Source organism: Neophocaena asiaeorientalis, unplaced genomic scaffold, assembly GCF_003031525.2.
Source record: "Neophocaena asiaeorientalis asiaeorientalis breed wild unplaced genomic scaffold, Neophocaena_asiaeorientalis_V1.1 scaffold443, whole genome shotgun sequence".
In the NCBI taxonomy this organism is placed as follows: domain Eukaryota; kingdom Metazoa; phylum Chordata; class Mammalia; order Artiodactyla; family Phocoenidae; genus Neophocaena; species Neophocaena asiaeorientalis.
Window position 1 is genome coordinate 356,837 of NW_020171808.1, and position 15,705 is coordinate 372,541.

Below are 15,705 nucleotides of genomic sequence, written 5' to 3' on the forward strand. Positions count from 1 at the left end.
AGTGTCAATGCTGTTTATTTACCCAGACCATGATATTTTGGAACTAACGTGTAAACAAATGTATCTGTCTTCACATTTGAAGCTAACATCATACAACACGGTTGAAATCCAGATTTTAAGAACCAAAATCAAGGATTTTGACCCAAGCTACAAATGAGGTCCCAGTCACATTTCCCACATCTGTAAAGCAGCGACAAGGACACTCCTGGGCAGTTCAAAATGTGTGAGTTTTCTACATGACGTAACAAGAAAAGGGGGAAAAAATGTTTCCATCCGTTTAATTAAAATATATAGAAAGATGGAAATAATCATTCCAAGAAAATATCCCAAAGTTTTCAAATTTATTATTCAAAAAAATTTTGTCATTAAATTTTATTTTTCTGGAATTGCTGTGTAAGGAGATTGGCAAATCTTATCTCAAAACAAAAAGCAGTAAAACTGGACAAAATTGTCAAAAACAAGCTTGATGAAAACTATTAATGTGCATATCCAGAAACCTCAACAAACTTCATACAGGATAAACTCAAAACTACTGAAAACCAACGAAGACGTTGAAAGCAGCAATAAGAAAATGACTCACGTACAAGGGAAAACTCAGTAAGAGTAACAGCTGACCTCATCCGTACAGTGGAGGTCAGAAGGAAAGAGGACGGTATATTCAAAGTACTGAAAAGAAAAGAATGTCGACCAAGAATTCCTACAAGAATTCTGTATCAGCAAAACTATCCTTCAAAAACAAAGGAGGGCTTCCTTGGTGGCGCGGTGGTTGGGAGTCCACCTGCCGGTGCGGGGGACGCAGGTCCATGCCCCGGTCCGGGAGGATCCCGTGTGCCACGGAGCGGCTGGGCCCATGGGCCGTGGCCACTGAGCCTGCGCGTCCGGAGCCTGTGCTCCGCAGCGGGGGAGGCCACGGCGGTGAGAGGCCTGCGTACTGCGGGGAAAAAAGAAAAAAAGAAAAAAAAGACAAAGGAGAAATTAAGACACTCTAAGATAAAAAATGGGATAATCTGTTGCTATCCAGTCTGCCTTACAAGAAATAATAAAGGAAATCCTCCAGGATGACAGGAAGTGACACCAGACAGTAATTAAATCCACGTAGAGAAGCAGAGGGCAATAAAGTTAATTATATAGGAACTTATAAAAGACCATATAATTACATATTTTCTATACTTTATTTTAGATTTTAAAAAGTAGGGCTTCCCTGGTGGCACAGTGGTTAAGAATCCGCCTGCCAATGCAGGGGACATGGGTTCGAGTCCTGGTCCAGGAAGATCCCACATGCCGTGGAGCAACTAAGCCCATGCGCCACAACTACTGAGCCTGCATTCTAGAGCCCGCAGGCCACAGCTACTGGACCCGCGAGCCACAACTACTGAAGCCCGTGCGCCTAGAGCCCGTGCTCCACAACAAGAGAAGCCACCGCAATGAGAAGCCCACGCACCGCAACGAAGAGGAGCCCCCACTTGCCGTAACTAGAGAAAGCCCGCACGTAGCAGTGAAGACCCAATGCAGCCAAAAATAATAAATAAAATCTTTAAAAAATCATCTGAATATAAAACGATCCCCAAATGTGTCCACCTTCACTGCATCACGTGACTCATCTTTCGGTGCTTGAAGGGTGGGCATTGTCTACAACAGCCAACGGGCGGAGAAGGAGGGCACGGCCCACACACGTACATCACACTTGGAAGGATGGTCAGCTTCAACAAGGAGTCCGTTCGCCACTTACCCATCTCCTTGATGTACCAGTTCTTTCCTCCTTGAGACCCATTCCAGTACAGGGCTCCCACCGAGCTCACCAAGGCCATGACCAGGAGGATGCCAAAGAGTACCAGGATCTGCACATTAGTTACTTTCTCCACATTCGATCTCTTGAGAGGCGCTTTGGTGGAATTCTGTACGAGAGCATGTAAAGCCAGTAAGGGTCACAGAACACACTTGGGGGCAGAGAGCAGGGAGCAAAGGAGGTAAGTTAACCCAATTCAACAAAGAAAAAGTAAAAGACTATCTTTTTGTCAAATAACCAATGAGATTTAAAAGTGGACTATGTTCCTGAATCAACAGCTAGTTTTAAATCAAGAAGAACACAGAAGACACACTGTCATTTTAAAAGGGCACATTTCAACTCTGCATGACTCAGTCTGTGCTTCTTAATTTTAGCATAAAATTAGCTACTTTCACGATCTTAGAATACAGGTTCCAGATCATTTAAGCCCAGTTTAAAAGAAATCAGGCGGCTGCTAATTCAAGAGAAACCAAGATTCTACATCACAAAAATCTAGAATCTTCAAAGTAATAACGTAGCTCTATCATTAACACACAGAGAGCTATTTTAAGCCCAGTAGCTCAGAATTTGAGAAAAGACATACACAAACACACACACATCAATAATGCAAAATAGGACAACAGGTGTCAAAATAAATGGATGGATAAAGAGTCCATTTGGAAAACTATGAACAAAAAACAAGCAGGAAGAGCCGGGGAAGCTCTAGTGGCCAGTGGAAATCTGAACGGGGTCCTAAACCACAAACAGAATGTGGGCAGGAAGTTACGACGAAAGTGGAAAGACAGCCCAGCCATCTGTAAGTGCTCATGGCCTGCCTTCTCACTGCCGGTGGGGAGACCAGCCCAGCTAGAGAACAAGCCAGTGTCGGGAGTGAGTCCAGAAAGGTTCATGAAAACCAGATTCAAGGACCACTGCACATCAGGTTTGGAACTATATCCCCTCAGCAGTGGAAAAGTCAATAGAACTGTTGGCCCCGGACAGTTATTCACTTGAAGTCATTTTATTAAAAAAATTCCTGAAGGCAGTTGTGGTGGGCAGAGTAACCGCCCTCCTCAGTGACATCCAGGTCCTAATACCTGGACCAATGAATATGTTACTTTATATGGCAAAGGGGCTTTTCCGGTGTGATTAAATAAATGCCCTTGACTTGGAGAGATTAACTTGAATTATCCAAATGGGCCCGATTTAATCACACAGGTCTTTAAAAGCACAAAAAGAAGAGATCCTTTCCCAGTTACGGTCAGAGGGAGATATGAGTACAGACAAACGGCCAAAGAGATCCAGCACTGAGGCCCTGAAGACAGAGGAGGGGTGGTCATAAACCAATGAAGTCCGGGAGCCTCTAGAAGGCAAGGAATGGAGTCTCCCCTAGAACCTCCTAGAATGTTCTAAAAAGGAAGGCTGCCTGGCTGACATCATGATGTGGGTGAGACCCAGAGCAGACTTCTGACCTACAGAACTGTAACCTAAGAGCTTTGTGTTGCTTTAAGCCACTACGTTTGTGTCATTTGTTGTGGCAGCGACAGGAAACTAACACGTAACACAGCAGATGGTAACAACCCCTTCTTGGAGGAGGACAGACCCTGGACTAGATCAGAAGCCAGGAGTGGACGGGGGAGATGGCGGGAGCTTCAGTCCACTGTCTCTGTCCACAAGTCATGAGCCTTGTCCCTTTACAGGCGATACTGATACACAAGATCAGGTGATCTGAATACTTGCAAGGCACTGACTGGCCATGAAAAATGGTGCCTTGGGCCAGACTTGAGTTAGCACTCTCTCTTCATCTTCCCAACCCACCTGATCCCTAACAGAGCTAGGATGAAAATGTCTCCGAATATAAGGATACAAAATAAAGTCACAACATGAAAACAAAACCGAGATGAAAATGAGCGGCAATTCATTCCTACATTCCCTCGAGTAGCTCATACCACAAGGTGGCTGAAACTTATCTGAATTCTATCCCCGAACCCAGGACTGCTGCGACCATGACCATGGCTTTCCGCGGGGGTGGGGAGTCGGGGACTTGCAACGCTGGTGATTTTGCAGCCCTGTAAGTATCTAAACAGCACGGCTGCATTTCCTCTGCATATACTCTTTTTCCCACTTCACTTTAAGTCACTGAATTATGTGTCCTTTAAAGACTTTTAAAAATATTCCTCTAGAATCTAAATGGAAATCCATCAGTAAAGGACAACTTACCAATCAAATATCATCTCAAGGTCGATGGGGTCGACACATCACCTTTGGCCTCACGGCAAGAGCCAGAAGACCAATTTCAAGACCGCCTACCCCAATCTTTTAAAAGCTAATCTTATTTTTAATAAACATTCGCTGGAGGCACAAGCAGAAAAAAATTTACAATAAACGTTATTTCTATGACTCCATGAGTTTATTGACTTTTGACCTTTCCCAGTGGTTGAACCCTGGCCAGTTAATAGAATTAAGAAAAGTTATGTTTCATCCAATACAAGAGTAACGACCCAACACTTCAGGCTTCAGCCCATGCACTTAGGAAAGCCGGGCTCTAGCTACTCACCCCCATCCCCTGAGCATTTCACCTTGCAGTGATGAGCTTGTAATGTCAAATTCCTACTAGCATTAAAAGTTCTTCTCCAAAATCCTTAGAAAATACTACTTTTGAGTATTGGAGTTCGAAATAGAAATAGACCAAAATGTCAGATTTTGAAAAAGCTTAAATCTGGCCTGAATTTTACACATTTGATTCCCTTCGAAGACAGCAGTCAGCAGAGTACTAGTTAAGATAAGGACTCGGGAGCCAGACTGCCTGGGTTGGAATCCCAGCTCTCTCTCTTACTGGGTATGTAACTTTGCTAACTTACTGGGAGATGCCTTAGTGCACTCATCTAGAAAACAAAAACAAAAATAGTATCTTCTTCATAGGGCCGCTGTGAGGAATCAGCGAGTTAACACGTGAGAATTTCTTGGAGCAATGCATGGGGCACTGTTTGCTGGAATTACTGTGACAATCTCTCTTTCCCATTAAATCAACCAACAGAAACATCAGACATTGAAATATTTCTACATGTAACTACACTCAACATGAAACGAGGGAACTCTGAAGTAGGAGAGTAGAAGGCACTGAAGTGAGACTTTAAAAAACAAAAAAGTAGGGGCTTCCCTGGTGGCGCAGTGGTTGAGAGTCCGCCTGCGGGTGCAGGGGACGCGGGTTCGTGCCCCAGTCCGGGAGGATCCCACATGCCGCGGGGGCGGCTGGGCCCGTGAGCCATGGCCGCTGGGCCTGCGCGTCCGGAGCCTGTGCTCCGCAACGGGAGAGGCCACAACAGTGAGAGGCCCGCGTAATGCAAAAAAAAAAAAAAAAGTAGAAGAACCCTAAAGCAATTGTGTTTCCTCTCTGTGGTCAAGTAGCACAAGTAGAGACAACGTATGTTATTTCACCAACAGGATGGCTTCCAGCTATGTGTGTTATATTATATTCCTTTCAAAAGCTTGTTATTTTTACTCATTGTTTGAGCCCTAAAGGCACAGCGAGTCTAGCACAGGTGTTTCTGGGGCTTTGGACTATTCTGTACTTGAGCGGTCAACATGTAATAAGCCATTCAAAGAGGTTTATCACATGTAGGTGCAAGGAAGGCACCCAGCACACTGACGGGTGCAAACGTCACGAGGTAACTTAGTGAACACCCTGCTCACTGAAGGGAGGATGGAATTATTTTTAAGTGTCACTTCATTGACCTCTTACACCTCAGCTGCAAAGCTGTATTACCAACGTACGATCTAGGGAAACAGCAACGTACCCTGAAAAGAGAAAACTCCAGGGTACAAGGAATCTTGGGGAGTGGTTCCATTTGTAAAATGTACAATCTGAAAACTAGTCTTGGGGCCCCGCCCGCATCTGAGCGAGCGCCTTGTGATCTGTCACTTCACTGTAAAAACACAAGTGATCTGTGGTCAGCGGGGCTCCCAGGGCTAGGCGGTAGTGGCGGGTGCTGGCCTGGGGGAGTCTGAGGACACTCGCTAGGTGGCAGGGGGCTCGGCTCTCCACCCAGAGAAAGTCTGCGCACACAGCTGCTCAGACCCAAGACACTTTACACATCCTAGTCAGTGCGCGTACGCACGCGCGCACACACAGAACACACAGAAAACACACACACACACAGACACACACACACAGAACACACACACAGAGAAGACACAGAGAACACACACACGCAGACACACACACAGACAACAGGAAACACACACACACAGAACACACACACACAGAACACACACACAGAGAAGACACAGAGAACATACACACACAGAACACACACACAGAGAAGACACAGAACACACACACGCAGACACACACACAGACAACAGGAAACACACATACACAGAACACACACACACAGACACACACACACAGAACACACAGAAAACACACACACACACAGACACACACACACAGAACACACAGAAAACACACACACACACAGACACACACACACAGAACACACAGAAAACACACACACACACAGACACACACACACAGAACACACAGAAAACACACACACACACAGACACACACACACAGAACACACAGAAAACACACACACACACAGACACACACACACAGAACACACAGAAAACACACACACACACAGACACACACACACAGAACACACAGAAAACACACACACACACAGACACACACACACAGAACACACAGAAAACACACACACACACAGACACACACACACAGAACACACAGAAAACACACACACACACAGACACACACACACAGAACACACAGAAAACACACACACACACACAGAACACACACACAGAGAAGACACAGAGAACACACACACGCAGACACACACACACACCTTCCTCTGTAACCATCCCACCATACGTGCGGCCTCGCAGTCCCCGGGCCCTCCCCTCCTTCCTGCTCCTGCCTCACCCCCCACCCCGAGGACACCCCTCCCCTGAGGTCCCCCAGCAGGGGCTGCTCCGTGCAGACTCACGTGCTTCAGAAGACAGCACTGCTGAACGGATGCTCGGGGTCCGGTCATACTTCCGACACCTGCTGCCTCTAACGCTGTGTTAAAAACCCCCTTGTAAAATCCCTGCCATCTGGCTACACGCCCTTCTGCCTCTTCTCTCAGCAAGTCCACCAGCTCTCCCCTCCCCCCCACTCCCTAAAGACCTGAGCCACCGGTGACAGCATCCGTCTCTACCCCGGCCCAGCCACGTCCCATCATCACCAAATGCCGTGGTCCCTCCATCCTTCACCCCTCAACACTGAACGCCTCCAACAGCTCCGCTTCAGCTTCCTGCCCCTGGGTTTCTCCACTCCACAAATCCTCCGCCCCAGAAGATCAAAGCCAAGCCCCCTGCACACCGAGGCCTGTCATGCGGCAGCTCCAACAATCTTCTTCCACTCCAGTGAGTCTCTCTGCCCCACCCCCCGCCCGCCCCGTCTGCACTGCGTTACCCAGCTGGTGTGGACACAGGGCTCTCTCACTCCGTCGGCTCTAATCAATGGTTAACGCTCTCCTCCTGCACCACTTGAGGAGTGAACCAACACAACAGCCTTCCTTCTTCAACTTGATATCTGAAATGTGCTTCTTAGTATCTGGTCAACTGACACCTCCAAACCTGGGCTGGATGACCTTCCATATGGACCCCCAGCACCCCGTAACGACACGCATCACACATTCATCTCTCCACTCTGTAATCCCCACCACTCCCAAGTCTGCCTGGTTCCCAGGGGTGAGACTGTGCCTTTCACTATTGTACCCACACAGCCCGGCACAAGATATGGTGCACGGTGGCCACGAAACACTTTTAAATCAAGAAATATTGCCAGATCTGTGCTTTAGAAGTCACACAAAGGGGCAGACAAGCTGAAAAACCAATCCTCGTTAACAGCGACCATCAGCAAAATAAGATGCCAAGTGATACCGAAGAAATGTAAGAAATGACATGTAGGGGCACTGATTTATGCAGGATTTCAAAGCTGTCTGGCAAAATATGTCATAAAAGAAATGTGAGCTACAAAGTCACAGATAGTAATTTTTAAAACTTAACAGGGAGAAAAAACAAAATCATTTTAGTATTTTTTTCTCTTTGGTATATGACATGAAGAATAAACATGAATTCAAAGATAACTGATTTTCAATTGCCTAGAATTCAGTTAAATAAGACAACTTCCTATAAAATCTTAATTAACGGGGTGTGGAGGAGAAGTAAAGAGAGAAATAAAGAGGTTAGAACAAATCCCCCCTCGCGTTCGAAGATAAAATAGGTGAGGCCTGACTGTCCCATTAAATCCAGAAAACAAAGACTGTTGATATTTCAGGCAAGGGGTAACAAATACTTGATACAGTAACAGAAAGTCAGGAGGAACTACCTAGGAACCAAAATAAAAGCACCTCCTTTCCATATTTAGGTTCACAGACAAAGCTTAAGGTTCCTAAATGCAAAACCTGCATTTTCTACCCACTACTCCATAAAAAACAGAAAAAACGACGAAAATCAGCATTGTTTTTCAGCAGAGAAATGTTTTACCTGCATGAGTTTGGTGTCGTGTCCAGTATAAACAACTATGCCAAACACCCACTGAGTATTTCTAAGCTGTGTACCTCTTAATAAGATCTGGTCGGGCCCAAGGGTAACAGGGCTAAAAATAAGAAACAACATTTATATTTAATGATACTTTGAAAAAATGAGCATGAATATTCCCCTTAAACATAAACCCACAATACATCAACTGTTTCCTTTAGTCAAATTTGGACTATTTCACTGGGACACAGGGGCCATAAAGGTTACCCCTGGCTTAATCTACCCAAGGTTTATCTCATCCATTCATCAACACAGAAAAAGGTTTTTTTTTTTTTCTCCTATAAAACGTTAAAAGGAAATTGTGTCTCTTATAACTCTCTTATGAAACTCAATATCTGAAAAGGAAATTAAGATAACCAGAAGTTTATTCATTTGGGAAAGTCAGTTTCTAGACTCTAAGAAAAAAAAAAAGCTACAATAACAAATCTGTCAAAGCTAACTTAATGATTAAATAAAAGTCTGAGTGATAATTTAGAAATTTAAAGTGGGAGCCTACAAAACAGCCCTGTGTACTACATGAAACCGAGAAGGGTGTCACACTTGACTTGTCAGAGTTATTTTGGGTTGATTCCCATGATCGGGTCCTTCCCTTTGGGTCTGTTCAAAACATAAAGGTGGAGACCACTGGTAAGGAGCATGCAGGTTGAAGATAAGCAGAAGAGAGAAACCACGCCCCAATGTAACAACAAAAAATGACTCAAATGATAAATGCCAAGAGGGCAAAGACAACAGAATACAGACAACAGGGCAGTGAACGTTCTGAAGGAAGGGTAACCGGTCCTTTCATTCAACTTGCTAAAAACACAGACTACTTAGAAGACAACAGAATAGAGACAACAGGGCAGTGAACGTTCTGAAGGAAGGGTAACCGGTCCTTCCATTCAACTTGCTAAAAACACAGACTACTCAGAAGAAAGCAAAGGGGAAAAAGATGTTTCTCTAATAAATGTCAGCTCTTACACGCTTCAGACATCTCTCTTCTGCTTTTCTGGACAATTTTACGCAGCCAAAATCAACTACTCTCCTCCCTGGCGTGTAATACACACAGAAAGACCAGGCCAGTTCTGTGAGGCTCACTTCAGACCCTCGGGATATTTTCTTGCCAAAAATCAGGTCTTTCCTTAAATTTAAGGGAAGGTTTAAATGGATTAAAACCGTGTTTCAAGAAAAGCTCAGTCTCCCATATCTAAGCTAAACACGAAGAAATCTGTTTTAAAAATATTATGAAAGCAGAAAACAGATTGATATTTGCCAAAGCTCCTGTAATTCTTAGTCACATTAAAAATAAATTAAAAGAAAATCCACTAAGACAAGAGGAAGCGATACCTTTTCCCATCCAAGTTCAAGTTTCCGGTGAAATCGTAGAGGTGGCGATTGGGCCCTTCACACTCTATGCTCCCAGACAACTTCATCAGCACCTCCCTCACCTGCATGTCAGCCGTGTGACTCACACCCTGAAACGTTCAACCCAAAGAGGAAACTGAACACAATCTTCCAGGTTTACGAATGACACTCAGCATATCCCTACCGTGAATCAAAAGGAAATAATGAATCAACTAAAATGGAATAGTTGGGGGGGGTCCTCAAGCTACCCGCCCTTCAGGATGGACTTCACAGGCAGCTTCGGTCACAGCAACCTAATACAAAAGGTTTGGAAGGATTCAATATATAATAACAATGTTAAGTTTCAATGAATAACTCATTCTGACACAAATTTTCTGCTGTACCAAGTTGCATCTGATGATTCTGTCCACATATCTTTCTTTTCTATCTTAGATATTTGACTTAGACATTTTTTTCTCTTTAAAGAAGAGTTACAGGGTGCTAGATATCACACTATGTTAAAGGGGTACTTTATTCTGTGTTTGTGGCCACGTTAGGGTACAGCTAATGGAGTGTGCTTTCTGTAAAGGGTTTGGGCATGTTGATTATGACTTTAGCATGGATGTGTCAGCACAGTGGTGGAGTCCTGACTCTGTGCTTCCTTGACTTCTTTCCTCCAGAAAAAGCACTGACTGGTATGTGAGGGGAGCACCGTCGCCATTTGGGCCCCGTAACAATGCAAGTCATAAAAGGTGACGTTTTACCTGACGTATTTTAAGGTTCGTCTCCCCGTCGAGATTGGCTGTTTCAACATAACACATTGCCTGAGGTTCACTAAGGAGAGAAAAAAAAAAAAAAGTTGAGTAAGGTCCCCTCCACCAATTCACAGCTCAGAAAGCCTCAACCATGGAAACTCTGCTGACCGGCCCTTCAAAGTGGTGTCATAACTGACCACGACGGGAACAGTGACTGATGAGACAGACAGGACAGACAGACAGGTGTGTGGAGAGCACAGCGCCAAGACGAGCTGTCTCTCCAATGATCTACCCGCACAGTCCCCACAAAATGGCCGCTCGACTCCAAGTGGACAGAAATAACAGAGGATGAATGGGAAGGGGACAGGCCTGTGATGGGAAACAAGAGGTCCCAGCTAAGACCGCCCAGTGGGTTCAGGTGACCCTGAAAGTCAGAGGCTGGCCTGCCCTTGACCAAAACAGCCGCCCAGGCCAGGCCAGGCCGGCACACATACCTTCTGCAGGAGATTACGGCCAGAGGAACTGAGAAATCAAGGCACAGGCTTGGCAGGGCTTTTCTTCCCTGCAGTTTTTACTGTGTCAACAGGCAAGTTTTTAGTCAAAACACCTGATTTTCAGGACAGAGAACTCAAAGAACAGATACAGAGTATAGCACCTGCCATGCTTAAACACAAGCATGGCAGATACTATACTCCTACTCTGGATGTTCAGGTCCAGGGAGCATAGTTAGGGTTTAACAGATTCTATGACCACAAGCCACGTACAATCTCCTGGCACTGCCCTTCCTGGCCGTGTGGCCTCAGCGAGTTCAACGATCTCTCTGTAGCCCTTGTTTTTTCACGTACCAAGTAAGGCCGTCAAGCGCTGTTGGGAAGATTAAATGGGGTCATGTGCTCAACGGGCCACTTGGGACAAACACCAGGGAACCTGGAAAATGTGATGTCAGCTCAGGCAATCCTTATTCAAAGCTGGCTTTCTGAGGGTCACACCCAAAACTCATAACCCAAACGATCTCAAGTGATCAACGTTTTACTATTTCTGAGAGTTTCTCTGTTACTAATCAATAGGGACAAACAGGAATCCTGCCCCGTGTATATGGGGCCTTTCCCCCTCTACAGGCCTGGGGTCCTTTTATTAAACGTTTTATCTCAAGCAGAAAGTGTGTGCTAAGCCTTAAAATCTGACAAAATAAGTGATTCAATCCCATAAAAGAGAGTCTGTCTGCACTCAAACACATGCGGTGGGAGACCTGATGCCCAGCAGCACGTCAGTACAGGGAGGTTTAGTCTTGGCATCATCTAATTTAATCTTGCACTCAAACAGAAGTTTATTCTTATCCTGATTCTGGCTTTCCTTCTTTGATATATACTTTTACGTATCATCCACGGAAAAGTCAAGGACTGTGTTGTTTATCGTTTACACCATTTGGTGATGAAACCTCTGTAGCACAAAATTACCTAAAAAACATGGCAATGGTGCTTAGACAGAAAGGGGGCAAAATACGGACCATCTACAAGTCATGTGCACACTGAGAAGTGCCTGTGGGTCTCTGAACTACCGTAAGGGGAGGCGTTCGATTCTGCGGAGAAGGCTGCTGGCTGGACCCACCAGAGACGCTCCTGAAGTTTCAGACACGCTGTGACCTGGATGCTACCGAACAAATCACTCCACTGCCCTGGAATGTATCCCCACAAACGAGGAATAGCCCAGAACAGCCATGAGATGAAAATGCATCAATAAATATAAAAAGACTTCAGAAAAAAAGTACAAAGAAATGAATGGGAGAAAGAAAACTCAGGGTTAAGGCAAAAAAATGCAAAGAAGTAAAGGAAGAAAAAGCGGGGGAGAGGGTGGTGACCCAGAGGGTGCAGGGAAGGTAGCTGGAGGCTTCTGCAGGCACTAGGTAACACTCCATTGTTTTCAACATCGATTTCAAAACCATGCCACGAGCCACCTGACCTGGAGGACAGCAGGACCACATCTGCGGGAAGACACTGCCCGTTGACGACCTTCACGATGTCTCCCACGGCTACCTAGAACACAAGAACAAGGACCAAGAAACATGAGAGACAGGAAAGCGCAAATGGTGATAAAAGTGGTTAAACATCAGGAGAAAAAAATTACTGTATAAGTGTGCCGTGAAGTTTAAGGCAGAGAAGCTCAAATTCTTTTCCTCGACAAGAATAAAAGGAACATTTCAATACAGACAAAAGGCAATACTGCCTTTCTGCAATGATGCCGAACGAAGAAGAAAAAAAGGAGAAGAAAGCAGATGAGTCAAAACAACCATCAGGTTTCACTTTCTCACAGTTATTCACTGGCTTACAGACACATGCACATCTATCCCCACAGCTGTGGGCAGCAGGGTAAGCAGTGAAGTGCACAGCTCGAGAGCCTGCCTGGACGCCTGGGTCAAATCCCCCGTGGGACCCCTTCCTAGTGCACGTAAACCTTGAGCAACTCATGCAAACTCTGGTGCCTCACTTTTCCCATCTGTCCAACGAGGTCATCAGCACATATTTCATGGGGTTATTGTGGGGATCAACAGGCAAATTTCTTCTGTTTCACATCTGGGGAAACTGAGATACAAAGTGAAATACTGGGTCATGGTCACAAAACCAGTGAGTGTTAGAGCCAGGACTCAAAACCAAGCCATCGGGCTGGAAGCCCAGTGGTCTGATTAAAAGGTAATACTAAAATCATGCAGGAACAATGCATCTCAAAGGTCCCCTGGAAATACTCCACGTGAAACAGATTCGTGTGGCCTCAAGAAATTGCCAGAAAAGAATCACAGAAGCCCCCAAGCCACGGAAACAGGTGCTCGTCTGCAGGACACAAGCCCACGGCCGAGGGCCCACAGGGCCTTTAAATAACCTCACAGACACACCGGGCTGGAGAGGACATGTGCTTTCAAGCCAGGCAGGCCCAGGCTCAGATCTGAGCTTCACAGACACACATGGACTCACAGAGCCAGCTCTCCACCTCCTTGATCTCCAGTGTCCTCACTTATAAAATGGGAGACGCCACCACTGACCTTGCAGGGTTGATGCAATGAGTAAGGAGGGATATGCCAGCACCAGACATGAAGCAGGCACGGCTACGTGTTAGCCTTGAGCGTAACCGAATGGGCACCGTGAGTGTGAGAGTGAGGATGGTGGAGTTCTCTGACGGCGCAAGCAAGGCTGTTCCTGGTATATAATTTCAAAACTCAAAGTCTAACTGAGCAGGACCCTGTGGGGCCTTCCCAGGACAAACCTCTCCCCCACATCCTCTGCTTTAGCTCCTGGCTGAAGTACCTAGATAACAGCATGTGATGCACACTTCCTGGGTCGTTTCACAGATGTTAAAACCCCCACCAAATAGGAGAAATTAACTACTTGATGACCATGAGCACATAGCCCCCAGACCTGCTGGCACCTAAGAACGATAATGTTAAACCTGTGACACCACCCTGTTACTACCATCAACCAATCACAGAACTGTACACAAGCTGATCGCCTACCCTGGGATGCCCCTCCCTCACCTGGCCTTTAAAGATGCTTTGCTGAAACCCTTTGGGGAGTTCGGGTGTTTTGAGAACTAGCCACCTGCACTCCTTGCTTGGCACCTGCAATAAAGACTGCACTTACCAGCACCGCTTATTGAAGAGGCTGTCCTTTCTCCATCGTATGTTCTTGCCTCCTTTGTCGTAAATTAGGTGCCATAAATTAGGTGTCATAAATATGTGTGTGGGTTTATCTCTGGGCATTCTATCCAGTACCATTGATCTATATTTCTGTTTTTGTGCCAGTACCATACTGTCTTGATTACTGTAGCTTTGTGGTATAGTTTGAAGTTGGGGAGCCTGATTCCTCCAACTCCATTTTTCTTTCTCAAGATTGCTTTAGCTCTTCGGGGTCTTTTGTGTTTCTATACGAATTGTAAAATGTTTTGTTCTAATTCTATGAAGAATGCCAATGGAATATTACTCAGTCATAAAAAGGAACGAAAATGAGTTATTTGTAGTGAGGTGGATGGACCTAGAGTCTGTCATACAGAGAGAAGTCAGAAAGAGAAAAACAAACACCGTATGCTAACACACATATATGGAATCTAAAAAAAAAAAAAATAATAGTACTGATGAACCTAGTTGCAGGGCAGGAATAAAGATGTAGACGTAGAGAACAGACTTGAGGACGTGGAGTGGGAGGGGGAAGCTGGGGCGAAGTGAGAGTAGCATCAACATATATACACTACCGAATGTAAAATAGATAGCTAGTGGGAAGCAGCCACATAGCACAGGGAGATCAGCTCGGTGCTTTGCGATGACCTAGAGGGGTGGGATAGGGAGGGTGGGAGGGAGGCTCAAGAGGGAGGGGATATGGGGATATATGCATGCATATGGCCAATTCACTTTGTTGTACAACAGAAACTAACACAGTATTGTGAAGCAATTATACTCCAATAAAGATTAAAAATAATAATAAAATAAAGCACATGCATATACCTATTCAGAAATCTAAAAAAAAAAAGACTGCACTTCCCTTCACCACGACCCCGTGTCAGCAGATGGGCTTTACTGCAGGCGGGCAAGCGGACTTACGTTTGGTTCAGTAACAAAAGGGCACCATGCTTTCTGTTTCCTATTCTAATCCATGTTACTCATCTCTTTGAAATCAAGAATTGTAAAAACAAAAAACAAAAAAAAACCAGTGCATCTTACAATCCAGGAAAACGGCCTGACAGGTGACTGTGTTTAATATTTTATCAGGACAAAGGAATGTTGCTAAAAGTCATCCTATTAGTGCCTTGATTTGCTTATCAAAGTGTGTGGGTAAGTCTAAGGAATCGGGCTCAGCATCAAGAAGGGCAGTAAAAATTAAATCTCAGAGCCTCTGTACATCTGAAGTTCGTATCCAGCTTAAAGGCAAAAGAAAGGCAGGGGCCATGCTTAATTCCTATCTGCATCCCCAACGCCTAACACTGCCTCTGGCACATACTAAGAGCTCTATTTAAAACAACAAAATCCTTTTTTAATTGAAATAAAAATGCAGGTGGCAAAACGTAACAGGTATTTGGTTGATGGGTTGGTTTTTTTCTCTCCAAATGTGTGTAGGAAACAGTAATGAGCTTTAGGGATCTGAAGCCATCCACTCCTAGATCCAGAATTCTGAGATCATCACTCCATTTTCTACTGTTTCAAGTAGTGTCAACAGCCCAAATTCAAATAATCCTCCACTCCTGCCAGTGTGAGTGCCTTCCTGGGGA

At 45.1% G+C, this 15,705-nt stretch overlaps 1 protein-coding gene across 1 annotated transcript in view; it reads right to left on the reverse strand.

The window, feature by feature from the left end:
- The window catches only part of ATP8A2 (ATPase phospholipid transporting 8A2), a 391,847-nt gene that overhangs the window by 344,088 nt on the left and 32,054 nt on the right, over positions 1-15,705 (reverse strand). The window contains exons 6-10 of the mRNA XM_024753564.1: positions 12,418-12,491; positions 10,468-10,537; positions 9,707-9,834; positions 8,327-8,438; positions 1,730-1,895 (exon numbers count right to left, since the gene is read on the reverse strand). Of these exons, the coding sequence (XP_024609332.1) occupies positions 1,730-1,895; positions 8,327-8,438; positions 9,707-9,834; positions 10,468-10,537; positions 12,418-12,491 (550 nt within the window). The remainder of the gene's footprint in view (positions 1-1,729; positions 1,896-8,326; positions 8,439-9,706; positions 9,835-10,467; positions 10,538-12,417; positions 12,492-15,705) is intronic.